This window comes from Tetrao urogallus (assembly GCF_951394365.1).
Source record: "Tetrao urogallus genome assembly, chromosome: 5".
NCBI classification, from domain to species: Eukaryota; Metazoa; Chordata; class Aves; order Galliformes; family Phasianidae; genus Tetrao; species Tetrao urogallus.
Genome location: NC_136818.1, coordinates 21,659,089 through 21,672,820, shown reverse-complemented (window position 1 = coordinate 21,672,820; position 13,732 = coordinate 21,659,089). Strand labels below are relative to the sequence as shown.

Sequence of the window (13,732 nt, the reverse complement as noted above, 5' to 3'; positions counted from 1 at the left end):
ATATCATGCATAGGTGGTTTAGAGGAATCCATGGATGTTTAATTTTAGCTTATTACCCAAATGTTATAGTATGTTTGGATGACTGCAACCTCCTATAGTCTTCACCTGTTTGAAAAATATCTGGCTAAGCACCATAGTAATTTCTAATTTCCAAATACACAGGAGCAAATTGAGAATTCTTTCTTTTAGAAATCACTGTTCTAAATGCATGAAATATCATCTTCTTTTTAGATCATGTCACACTGCAGTTCTAGCTCTGCCTAAGTCTCAGAGACATCCTTTCAGTATTCAGTAAACTTATGCCTAACATGATTGAGAAATTCCTAGTGGTTGGTGCAGCTTTTGTTGGCATGGCCAGATTTGCACTGAAATCTTTTTTAACTCTTCACTGTCTGATTTGAGATATATTAATTATGTTAAACTCCATGCTGTCAAAATGCATTTGGAATATGTAAAAGACAACAAAAGTGATCAAATCACAACATATTGTTACTGTTCATCAGTAACTAGATTAATGAGATCTAATAATACAGTTAAATGTGTTAACATAAACCAATACAAACATGAGATCTTAGTAATGTATAATAAATAGTTTGTCAGCCTAATGAATCAGTCATTGAAAGATAAACATACATATATTTAACTCTGCATGCTGATGAAAACTTCATTTTTGAGCCAGGAATAGTGAGTGATGATGGGCTGATGCCAGGCATTGAATTTAAATAGTGAAGTAACATCCTCAACCTAATTAGTCATCTGCAGCTACACATGGCATTCTATTTGCTTATGTCTAAAATGATAAAGCACTGTCAAAGACAGCATCTGAATATCAGATTTTTGTCTTTATTGTAAAGATAAGAAGAAGGATGTGGTATGTAATGTTTTCATGTAATGAAAAAGATGGAAGACAACTTTTAACACTTGTTACATATATTTAATTCATCCTTTAAGAGGAACATTATCTGCTTTTTTTTTTTCTTTTTGAAGTCCTCCCCAAACCAAAGGAAAACTTAAGGTTTGTTTAGTTTGTTTGTTTCTTAAATTAGTATGATGATGATGAAGCATTTCACAATACACAAATTCTGGTTGTATTCCAGATCTATGTTTATTCTAGCATTTTGTTTTACCAAAGTTATTCTTGTCATCCCTATTCTCAAGAGAATATGCATATTTTACATACGTAGCATTTATGTTTTCATTCAAGATACCTACTTACAAGTCTGTGATTTAGAAGCAGGTACGTGTGTGCATGTGTATTTATTTGTAAATGAACTGAAAGTTTACCAGAGAAGCCACATTCCTGTAATTTTCATGGCTTCATATGCTCGTTTAATTTGCCTTTGTATCTCCCCATGTCTCAATTCCCTGTGGGAGCTCTATGCCCACCTTCATCTAAATTCAGTTTGGAACTAATTTTCAAGCTAATAAATATCTGCAACCTGTGCTACAAATTAGCAAAGCTTTGATGGTAATTTGGAAAGGTCACAAGTAGCTGAAACCTCTACTCATCTTCCAGGCTATAATAAAACAGCAGTAATCCCTCAATCATATTGTTTACTTCTTTAATGTAATATTTCTCTACAGTAAAAAATAATAATAATTTTAAAAATTTACTTATAATCTGTTTTTGACACTTTGTTTTCAAGGAGTTTTGTGAAGGGCAGCATTCTGAGCTACCATTTAGTCTTTCTGATTATTTTTTATTTTCAGAAGAAGAATGGATCACTACAAATGGTCTCTTTCACACTCAGAAGATAATGCAGATTGAACTCTCTATGACTTTGTTCCAGAGACCGCAGAATAGATGAGTCAAATTATTTTCAATTTCACTGGTCTCTGCAACTACTTTTAGATGTTCCATTACATCTGTTGCACAAAGAATTCCCTGCATGTAGCATGGGAAAGATGCTGACCTAATTATTTTAGAAATAACTATGTAGAAAAATCTAAAAAGATTAACAAAGGAAATATTATGTCACTACCAAATTAGTAACTAAAATAGCATGAAAATCACTGTATAATTATGTGAGTTGCCATAGAAACCACGTTTGATGGGTAGCCAAAAAGACTTCTGATTGGGCTTCTATAGTTCTGCTCTGTCTATAATAAACATGATTTCTTTTCTTCCTTCTGTAAACAACTTGCCAGTTTTTCAGTAGCATGTCTGCATCCTATACTCTTTAAGCAGCCCTCTTTAACAGTTTTGATTGCCCATATGGTTTTTTTATCAGTCTGAACTCATGAACTTAAACATGTAAAAATCTTTTCAAAAATGTATCATGACAAACACCACATTATTATCCAAAGGAAAAAGAGAATAAATTTATGTATGATATTTCTGCATTGTCCAGTGCATAAAAATAAGCAAGGGCATCAATCCAGGATTTTATTGTTATTATTACATTTTATCAGCGTATTTTTTCATTGATTTTTCTCATTCAGCTTTAAGGCTTCGGCTCTGAAATACTGACAGTAACGATATAAGCAAACACTCCTTATTGCCAGCAGAGGTGAGAAAAATATGGCCCATCCAAGAAAACCCTACTCCATTGTTAACAACAGGTATTTCATTTAAATAATCTAGACCAACTATTTGTGATAATAGCTTTCACACTCTTCTTATATGGCAGACTTCACCTAAACTATCTCAGTAATTAAAAAAAAAAAACATTAACTTAGTATGCATTTCTGGCAACTGCAGAGTTTCCCTTCAGAGAGAAAGAGAAAAAAAAAAAAAAAAAGCAAATCAGCTAATGATCTGAAAAAATTTAACGGAAAAATTATGTTTAAATAACATGTTTTCTATGCAACAGTTTAAATTTACACTGAATCACATATCAGCATTTTCAGTGAAAATTCAAACCTGACAAAATAACTTTTGCTAGCATATGGAGTATTAGACAGTGGAATATTTTGTCCTTTTGTTTTCTTTCTAGGATGTAAAAATGGCAGCCAATATTTCTTGCAGAAAATTTTTGACTTGAAATACTACCTCTGGTTAAATCTCTTCTCTTTTACCTCTCATTCATGCCACATGGAAGCCAAGTACTGGCTCGGCTGAAAGCTCTACAGCTAAAATTGTGCTGATTAATTTTTTCCTAAGCTATCCCTGCTAGTTCTTGGCCTGAGACTATCCTATCTGAAGTAGCTGAAAACAACACGCATCTATTGGTTAGTGGTCTTGGCTGCGTCCCTTAATAAGAGATATTAAAGAAACAGTTCAGGATTAAAGTAAATAGCCCTGCCATATGCTTAATGGCATCTATTCAAGATTCAAGGCAGAAATTTGCTCAGTTCTGAGACAACAGTGCAATCAGTAATTTGTTTTACTACTTAAAAGTACTACTTAAACTACTTCAATAGTTTAAATCACAAAATACTTAACTATTGGTTATTTCTAACAGGAAAAGTTGCATTTCAGATTTGTTTACTGTTCTTTTTTCCTGTTTTTTGAATAACATACAATACTGTTACTGTTTTAATAATATCAATATAATTTTGGAAACACTTGGTCACTGCAAACACATAGAAACGTGACACAGCCACAGTGAAATGAATGAGACTTTAATTACTATTCTCATGCCAGAAACTGGGGCCATCTCTGAATTCCTTCAGGAATTTCCAATAAAGCATAATTAATGTTGTGCTTATAAATAAATTACTCTCCTACCAAAGTTGATGAAAAGTGTTGTAGTTGTTGAGCAAATTATTTTGTATTCTTTACAGTTACTTAGGACTTCTAATTAATATACTAGAATACTCCGAGCCTTAAATTCTGCAACCACTGTTTAATCTTTATGACCATGACAATTAATATTCTTTATTAATCAAGAATCACTGGATTTGATAAAACGAAATGACAGAATTGCAGTTTAACTTTGTGCTGTTTTTGAATGCAAAACATCTCTCTAAATCATAAACATACTCAATCTGAGCACTGGATGTGCTATGCAACAAAATCAAACAACATGAAAAGACTTGTAGATATTATAAACATATCTTATTCTGAATTATATAATTCACTAGCACTCTTTGAGTTCAATGTACTTAATGTTAGGCATCCTTCTTGGAGGAGTGCCATTGTTGGCTCCTGCTGTAATCAATACAGAAGGACAGAGAAGCAGTGTGATTTAGTTAAATTCAGATCTGTACTGCACTCGGAGGTGACTGTCTCTCTTATTGATAATAAAAGGAACTGAAGCATTGAATTGAGAGGTCTTAATTTCTGTGATATTACATAAAATTATTTCCTTTATCTCCTTTTTTTTTTTTTTCTTTCCTTCTGTAACACAGTGTTCCAAGTCTGGAATTTTGTCTTGTTTGGACTAGATTGTTGTCTGAGTTTGTTGTCATTCCTACAAGCAAATTATTTTTATTGTTTGCTCCAGATGATAATTTTTAATTGGCATTGAGGCTACAGAATTGGTATGATACAGGAATTCTGTAAGTATGTTTGTGAAAACATCCTAATTTTCTGATATTGAAAGCACTGAAGAATAGGCAATGCTGAGATTTTCTCAGTGAGCTTTCAGGGAAGGCATGAGCAAAGTTCGTGCAGGCTTCATACATTCTTAATCTCATTTGTAGCCAACTTTCTTACAAGCTAATCATTCCACACTAATGATACATGACTAGCACTGATTTAAAAAACAAAGTCTTGAAAGATGATTCACTGTGTCATAGATGCCTGAAATAGTCATTTATTGTTATTTGTCTGACTGTAGAGTTTATAAAAGTAATTAGTATTGCATTTGGCAAGCAAAAGCAAACATCCATTAGCTAAATGACAAAATATATATTTTGACTATCTTTGTCACTTTCACTAAAACTCTATTAACAGTAATTGCTGAACAGCGTCATAAAGGAGGACACTTCTTTTAGTGTACTCATAATTGGGTGGGAGAACACTGAGGTATTTAAAGAAATAAATTATTGATAGCCTAACCTATCTTTGGAACTAGAAGAGAGAAAAAAAATCCATGTAGTAACCTGTAAACTGCAGATACGTGGAGTTATGCTTATGAAGTGACTGATCTGCAGATAATTTCTCAGATCCATAAACAATTGTCATTAAAAAAAAAAAAAATACAATATACAACACATATAACACAAATTTTATGTGATTATTCTTTGTTCCGTAAATTGCCAACTGTATTCAAAAATATATAAAGCCTCCTGCTAAATTCTAAGTTAGAAGGATAACTTATAAAATGATTTTCTAAAAACTGTAAGATTAAACAATTGACTGTAAACATATTAATGTTTTATGTTTTAATCTGAAGCTCATATCTGAGTTATAAGACAGGTTGGAATATGTCTACTTGTGTTACTATCACTTAGAAAACTGCTGAGGAGATGCAACTGATGTTTTTGCTGACATTGCATGGAGCCAACTTTTCAGTGAGATGTCTGCTTTTGTAGAAGTTCAGTTATTTTGAAACATATATACACTTAGTAGCAAAGTTGACGAGAAGGATGTTTTCTGTAAGTATTTCTGCTTCAATGTAAGTAATGCAGAACCCTCCAACTAGTCTATAAGGTAAATTTCTGTGGAGGAAATTGGTCAATCAAATGAAATGCTATTGTCTGCACACTAGAAGAACAAGTGAAAATGTACAGTTACTAGACACATCTAATCCTCTCCCTCCATTGTAAAGCACTGCAAGGTCAGGAGGTCTAGCCAGCTTCTTCATCAGTGTTCTGAGTGTTCTGAGACGTTTCCAAATGACTGGGGACTGAATGCTTCCTCACATTTATGAAAACATGATTTCAACTCTGATACATTGCACAGAGGAATGCTGCTGCTCACCAAACTTGTATATATACAAGGATGAGACATAAGCATCCTCTGACAAATATCTTCTTATTCTGTAAACACATGGGCTCTCAGAAAGGAGAATATATATAGTATATCTTCTATAGTAAAATTGTGCTTTCAGAATTGTCTGTGATATCAGTTCCAATAGCCTTGTTCACATACAGCTATTTTGTACCTCTTGCAGAACTACAGAGTTCTGCTGTTAGACAAAAAAAAAGTAGAGAAAGTAACTACTTTTCCATCTCAAGCACCCAGAAAAAAGAAAAAAAAGAAAAAAAAAAAAAGATTAAGTACAGTAAAAACACACTCAAAAACAAAATTAAGAAACATATCTTGTAAGTACTGATTACTGAATAGTACTTATGTTTCAGCATTTGTTGTAAAACTTCTCGTAGAAAAGATCATCCCCAGAGTTACTTCTATGCTTCCTCAGTGCACCATTCTAACCAAGAAGGTAAAAACAATTTAAGTAGAAAGGGGAGTCTCTCCTGGACTTCTTATAAAATGGCGTAATTCCTGTATAAAGTAATGTGTTCCTTTTCCTATGTGTCTGCTAAAAAAGCATGATTTTGAACAGAAAATTACATAGACTTCAACCGGTGTTCCTATTGAAGCAGATGGTAAAAGCAAGTCTGCCAACCAGCACTTTTGGGATGTAGTTTAATTCATACAGTGCATTGAACCCATTCTTTCATTAACTGTAAAAGTTTTGCATTACTGTGGCTCTACTATTTCATGAACCAAGGTAGTATCTCTAAACGTCACCAGAATGTGTTTATAACAGGCTGCTACTAACTCAAAACCTTTCTTTTTGCATTGTTTTTACTGCACATATAGATTAGACTCTTTCTGGTCCTAGGTTTTAGAGGGGGAATTCAGTCACTCGGTTACAACTTGCTATTGTAAAAAGTATGAGAGAACAGCTTGAGTAAAGCTATCCTCAAGTAGGCAAATTCCAGAAACAGGCTTTGTTCTTCTTTCAGCATGAAAAAACTCATGTAATCTCTAAAACAAATCCTGTAAAGTGATGTAAAGTGAGATACTGCCTCAAATTCACAATGGATATAACATAATAGAAGACATTAAGTTGATTTTGACTGTTTATAGTTTTTTATATACGTGTAAAATACACTCTATAATATAAGTTCATAGATGGGTAAAAATAGTATAAAATACAATTATATGTGTTCCTATAAGTAAAAATAACTGCTACCTAAACAGATTCCAGCATTAGGCAAGCTGCAGATACTTGAACATCTATTTTTGGTAATTCCGAAAGTATTTCATTTCCTTAGTTATTGCATTAATGGGTGTTTTCATCCTATTTAGCTTATTTGGAAGTCTAGCAGGGTCAATACTAGGTCACCATAATCTCTAATAAGCTCATATCTATAACTGTTGAGACGAGACATAATACCACAGGTGAGCTTGCCATCTTCTGCATGTTTTACCGTCAGTTATCAAAATGCCTGGTACTGAGCATGACGTTCATTTTAGCTGCATTCATTAGCTGGTATCCTACCAAGCAGGGAGGATCACAGTGAGTTCTTAGGAAACATTACTGTTACTAGCTCACCAGAAATGGCATCGTTTGTCATAGAATTTTTTTTTGTGGCTTTAAGACAAAGGGCCATTCATTTAATCACTGACCAGAACAAACCCATATTCTTCAGTAAAGAGTAGAGAACTGAGAAAGTGTTTCTCGGGACTGAAAAAGTGTTGTTTTACACTGTTATTAACAAAAGGCTTAAGGTAGGATCTAACAGTGGACGTCAAGAACATTCTAGAGAAATCAGATGAGTAAAAATCAAATCTCTTTCTCCGAAATGTCAAGACAAAACTTTATCTGTGCACTAGCCCAAAGGCACCCTGTCTGGCAAAATTTCATTTAGGGGTTGTTAACCCTTTCCAAAAAGGTTCATCTCTGTTTACTGCCCTCTTGCATACCATCTCATAACACACATATTCTTTTTACTCTTACTTTTCTCCGTATGTGACACTCAGATCTCAGATACTACTGCTGAGAAATTTCTGTTTGCTAAGTAGCTTCCTAAGCTACGCTACCGCCTCTGCCTTTGTGTGTGAACATAGTTATGTCTGTGCTCAGTAATTTCAAAGACTCATGTAGTGTAGTTTTTGCCTCCAGCTCTGTTCAACTGTAGATGTATAAAGCATAGTATAAAACTGTGACAAAAAAGTAGTATTTCCTATGAACATTTTTCTAGCTGCCAATAATCTGCAGCTCTTTCATTTTAGGAACTTAGTAGATTTAAATTTAGTACTGTCAAAATACTTTTCTCTGTGCTTCCAGAACCTTTATAAACTTAAAAGTTTTTGAGATCTTGCAACAAAGTTCCTCATAGTATTACATTCTTGTTGTTTGAACCTACCATCCAGTGCTTTCTGTAATCTAGATTAAGAATATTTACTTTCTGTAAATAAGATTATTACTACTTTCTCCCTTTATAACTTATGACTGGACTGGGTAAACTGAGTGACAAGTCTGAGATTTTTTTGGCATTCTTCTGTCTATCCCTCCAGTAAGAGAATTATTACCTTAGTCTGGGTACCTTCATTTGTTCTCTTCAAATTCGAATGACTTTTTCACTGAGACTTCAATCTTAATATTTAAGTAAATTTCCTCCATCTATTTCTCCTGTTTTTTTCCATGATATGTGTTTCCTTCCTAATTGTGAGAATGAGACCCTCTCCCATGCATGCACATTCTATTTCCAAATCCAGTGTATCAGGGCTCCAGCAGTACTCAGTGCTGAGTGGTATTTGCATTGCAAGTATGTTATTATTTTAATTTCAACATGTGATTTCCACAATGCCTATTTTATCATCATGTACAAAAGTGAGAAAAGTCAATATATATAATAAAAACAGAAGGATTTTGGTCACTTACCAAGTGAAGATAAGACACAGTAAAGTGGATATTAAAATGAGGACTTGGTTAAACATTGCAGACTGTGTACGTTGGATGGCTCTGTGAAGATCATTCTGCATTAATGGAAAATAACTGTTATTTTTGGCTTTGAATTAATGAAGCATGAGCTGATTCTATAGAATTACATAGAGTCCTAATAAAATTCACTCATTCAAATCCACTTAAAATTTGCTGATCATGTGGAAGGGTGCAAAAGAACCAGCTGTGATTCAGTGATTGTTTAACTAGTTCTTTGTTCATCCTGGCACAATTCTGATACTACTGCAAGCTGCCTTAAAGTTTATCTGTTCATATCTAGCTTATAAATTACAGGCTGTGAAGACTAATTAAGGCATAGCAGTTGAGTTCCCTGTAATTGTATGTGAATGCTTAAGTAGCTAAAAAACTAGCCATTGTAACTTTCCCTCCTAATGGGCACTGCAACAATTTATACTAATTTGAGATTTCACTTCATTATTTTTTTTTTCTAATTTTGATGGAGAGAGTAGCTTTAGTAATGCTTGACCATTTGTGTACTATAACTACAGATCTGGTTAGCTCGCTAGAAAAGTTGGGCAGAGAACTGCAGTGCCAAAATCCCAGTTAAAGTAATATATTAAAAAATAGAAAATACAAATTAGTTCTTTTCTTTATCATACTTACAATCATATTCTCCAAAGCATGCTTTGCTAGCCAACAGTTTAAAAAAACAGGAATAAACAGGTTTCTTAGGACTGGCCAGAAAATCTGAACAAATTAAAAATGGAAAATGAATAAATTAATTAAAAGACTTCTATTCAAGAAAATAGCAGCAATGAAGTACTCAGGAAAAATATATCTTTATGAACTGCATGTAAGACAAAATGATTAAATACAATATATAGAGTCAATATAGAGTCACAAATACAGACACAATAGATATTCTTTGATTTTTTGTCTGACTGTTTTATCTTATTGCTTGTGTTGTAATTCAAGTTAGGGATCTGTTGGTTGTTTTGGGGGGGATTTTTTTGCCTTTTTTGGGGAAACAAAAATGATATGCACTATTTCATATAAGTAAAAATCTGCCTTGTTGTTGTTGGCCAATTTCAGTTCCTACAAGCACAATTCTTTCATCCACACAGAATTCACTTGCATCTCAGTGAAGAGTATTAGTGCAAATGTAAAAGTGTAAAATTCAAATAGTTTTACCGTAATGATGAAAGGGACAGCGTTTATTATTTCCAGGAGGAAGGGTATTCGCAGAATTTGTTCCCAGATATTTCCCTTCAAAGAAAAAGAAAAAACAATAAAAAGCATGTCATATTAAGTTTACCTACACATCTGGTGAGGAATATATAAGATATTCAAATGCCAAATACATTTATCTAAATAACTGAATTTAATGAAAAGCATTTGTCCTACAGATTTAAACACGTGTTAAATGTGAATACAGAAAACAGGATACTTTGGCCTAACTATTTTTTCTTTCTGTTTATTATAATTTACCTCACACATATGCTGTTCAAATCTATATTTTTACTACAACAGATCCTTGCGTCCACATGACTACATATTTTCATACTGTGGCCTAGTTAGTAAAACAGCAAAGAATGAAAAATTCTAATTGCATCAACTAGTCAACTCATTATGTCAGCTAATGAAGAGCTTCATTAAATTAAGTTTCTAATTTTTTCGAAGAGTAATTTCTGTTTCCTCGTATTGCATTTTTAGGTACCTTGGAATCCTACACAGAAATCATTTGTTTTTTTTATTCTTCCAAAATTGGTTTACTTTAATTTTTGCATGCACGCTTACACATAGGTAAGGAGATAAGGTTCTTTTCCTAACAAATTTATTTTTAATAATTCTGGTTTTTGCTGGAATCCTCACGCAGCACAACCTGCTGGTGAGTTCTGTCTGCAGCTGTTTTCTTTCTGCTATTTGGTTTTTTTCTGAGACACCTCTAAATCTCTAAAATCCTACATTGTCATACTTTAGCTTTTGGTTGTTTTAAAGTTTTTCTCACTTCAATACTTATTATTTAAGACTGTCTTAAAAACTAGAGACAAAATTCCATTGTAGTATAAGAATTGTAGAAATATATGTGCAAAGCACGTGCCCTACTCAGAAAATTTTATATTGAATCAACTGTTGTGATTATCTTCATGCACAGCTAACTGTCCTATGGTTCATATTGACATTTAGTGTGAATAATGAGCTGCTCTGCTTGCACTTCTTATAAAAATTTCATGTCAGAATATACAAGATCAAAATTCTGTATTTTTGTCTCAAACACTTCAATACGTTTCAGGGCCTGCTTTTTCTTGATCTTACACAAAATTAGATGTCTTCCCACGTAATTGAACGGAAGTGGTACAGATTTCTTGATCTGCTTAGCACTAGCTATAGAGTAAGAAAAATACTGGTTTTTTTCCACATCTGAGCAGTAACTGTAGTAATTAGATGTTTAGATGAAGATTATAAATTTAAGAAAGAAGGTAATTAAAACTGAGTGTCTTACAGGTATACTAACTGTATATACTGTATATCAGTTGTCCATCATAGATAAGGGAACAATGCAGCCTATATAGTATTGCAGTGATTTGCCACTACAGAATCATTATATTTTCAGTTTCATCAATAAATTAATGTTTCCTGTTAAAATGACCATCTGATATAGTAACCGAAAATTAAATCCAATCTGTATTGTAAATAACATTCTTTCTCTATTTCTAATTTTTCCCTTTTATATCTGGATGCCATTGTACCTACAGGCAGGGATTTTTGTCTTCTATGTAATTGTCTTCATAATTGGTGGGAGTTAGACATACTTGAATAATCTGTAATATTTTGTATGATAACCAGCCCCGTAAAGAGAAAATTGTGAGAATAAAGAGAAAAGAGAAATTGTGAGACTGTAAGCCAAATTTTTATTGTTGGAACAATAAAATGAAAATAATCCACTGTTAAAATGTGTACTAATAGCAAGGAATCATAAGGAATATTTCAGAAAACTGGCACTTTCTTAGCATCTGTCTTGTGAGGGGCTGCATCCCAGAAGAGGCATGTTAGAGATGCTGTACTGAGTGAAAAAAGCAGCATATGCTACAGCTTTGGATACAGTGGAGATAGGAATCAGGCAACTGAAAGAACTTACCTTGTAGCTAAGATAACTCAGCAATAGTGTTTCAAAGAGACTTATTAAAGCCACTGAAACCTTAAGTGAAGAGAAAAAAAACAATTTACATTAATACCATTTTCTAAAGAATATGGTATAAAAGATCATATTGAAAAGGAAATGCTATGATTTTCCCTGCATCTTTTGAATTCATCTCAGCTAACAGCATTTAGCATGAAACTTAAATAGTATTGTTTTTCTGACTAAAGTGTAGCCTGTGACTTGAGTCCCGTAGGTCTTTTCCAGACACAACGTTCCAGAGAGCCTGCAGTGTGGCTTTTCCATGGCTTTTAGGTATTCCAGCAGTCAGCCAGACTGTTGCTCTAGTTTCAGTTGTCTGTTCATGAAAACTATCAAGATCCTTTCAAAAGACAGAAATAGGAAGCAGCAGAAACAAGTAACAGAAGCTAGACAATTCTTTACTTCTCTGTAAAGATGTAAAAAATGTGTAGAAAAACATTTTTCTAACTGTGTATAATCGAGAAATTTTAAAACACATTAATCATTATTATTTTAATTTTTGAATTCAACTGATTTTTTTCTATATAGTATATTATATAATATAAAATATTTAAATAGTCAAATATCAAAATTGTAAAAATTTTACTTAAAACTATTACATGTACTAAATAACCACAAAAATTACTTTAATACTTTGCACAACAAATATTTGGATTTTAATGGATATTACAGGAATAGTCTATCAAGAATATGTACAATAGCAACTGGATCTGAAATAAAATAAGTCACTGGAATTTTAATTTTGAATTAATGCTCACTACTAAGAATCTAATGCTCACTAATTCAGAAGAGTGCACCATTTGCAAATATAATATCATTACCTAAAATTAAAACTAATGCTACAAAACAGAAAATTGTTTAAGTATGCCACTAAAATATAATGCCAGTTTTCCAAATAAGTAGCAAAGCTTTATATAAAATTACACTGTACCTCAAATAAAAAGAAATATCTTTTTTCAAGTATTGTATATATCCTACTGTGAATGCATTTATATATATGTATATGTATACAAAGCCACATGTATAAATTCCTATGTTTATTAAATCCAAATATTAGAATAAGTTTCTAATCATAACTTAATAAAGATGTGGAGCAAGGCTGAAATCATTCTTCCCCTTTCTCAGTTACCAACACAGTAATCCTATGAGCACTTTGCATTCCTTACAAAGAAAGGCCAATTGCACCTGACTTTCTGCATTAGGTTTTAATATCACTTGACTGTAGTGCTGTCCATGAGAAAAATGCCCACACTAAGGTGAGCATTTCTAAGGGCTAATGGGATGTGTTTTATAATATACACTTCTAAACATCCGGCCTTCTATATCATGAAGTAATCTTAGCTTTTTAATGGATTTGATATGAAAGTAAAGGAAGTACATGATAAAAAAAATACTAGTCATAAGAAATCATGAAATTTAAACTCTTCGCTGTAGAAAATATTTATTAGACTACTCAACAGAGCTTGATAATTCTACAAGAAAAAACTGTTCAAATTCCACAATATTTTGCTACAAACTTTCATACTTTATAAATATATGATAAAGGCATACAATTTAAACTAGGTAGCTGAGATCAGCTTATCTTTCCTTTATGGTTTTGTTGTGTTTGTTAATCAAGTAGATTTCTTTAATTTTTCCATATATCATTTAACATCACCAAAATGCTGTAAATCAATATTGCAGGTAGTAAAATTGGCCATTTACTTATTACCTGTAATCCCCATAAAGGCAAACTTCGATTCACCCAAATAATAGGAGACCTGTTCATTGCAACACAAGAACAAACATGGAATTTAAATAAATC

At 32.7% G+C, this 13,732-nt stretch overlaps 1 protein-coding gene across 2 annotated transcripts in view; it reads right to left on the bottom strand.

Moving 5' to 3' along the window:
- Positions 1–13,732, bottom strand: part of KCNT2 (potassium sodium-activated channel subfamily T member 2) — a gene marked incomplete at both ends in the record, with an annotated part of 114,370 nt that overhangs the window by 65,945 nt on the left and 34,693 nt on the right. For both annotated transcript variants that reach the window (XM_079536377.1, XM_079536378.1), the window contains 5 exons: positions 8,727–8,821; positions 9,411–9,494; positions 9,939–10,013; positions 11,887–11,946; positions 13,640–13,688. In XM_079536377.1, the coding sequence (XP_079392503.1) occupies positions 8,727–8,821; positions 9,411–9,494; positions 9,939–10,013; positions 11,887–11,946; positions 13,640–13,688 (363 nt within the window). The remainder of the gene's footprint in view (positions 1–8,726; positions 8,822–9,410; positions 9,495–9,938; positions 10,014–11,886; positions 11,947–13,639; positions 13,689–13,732) is intronic.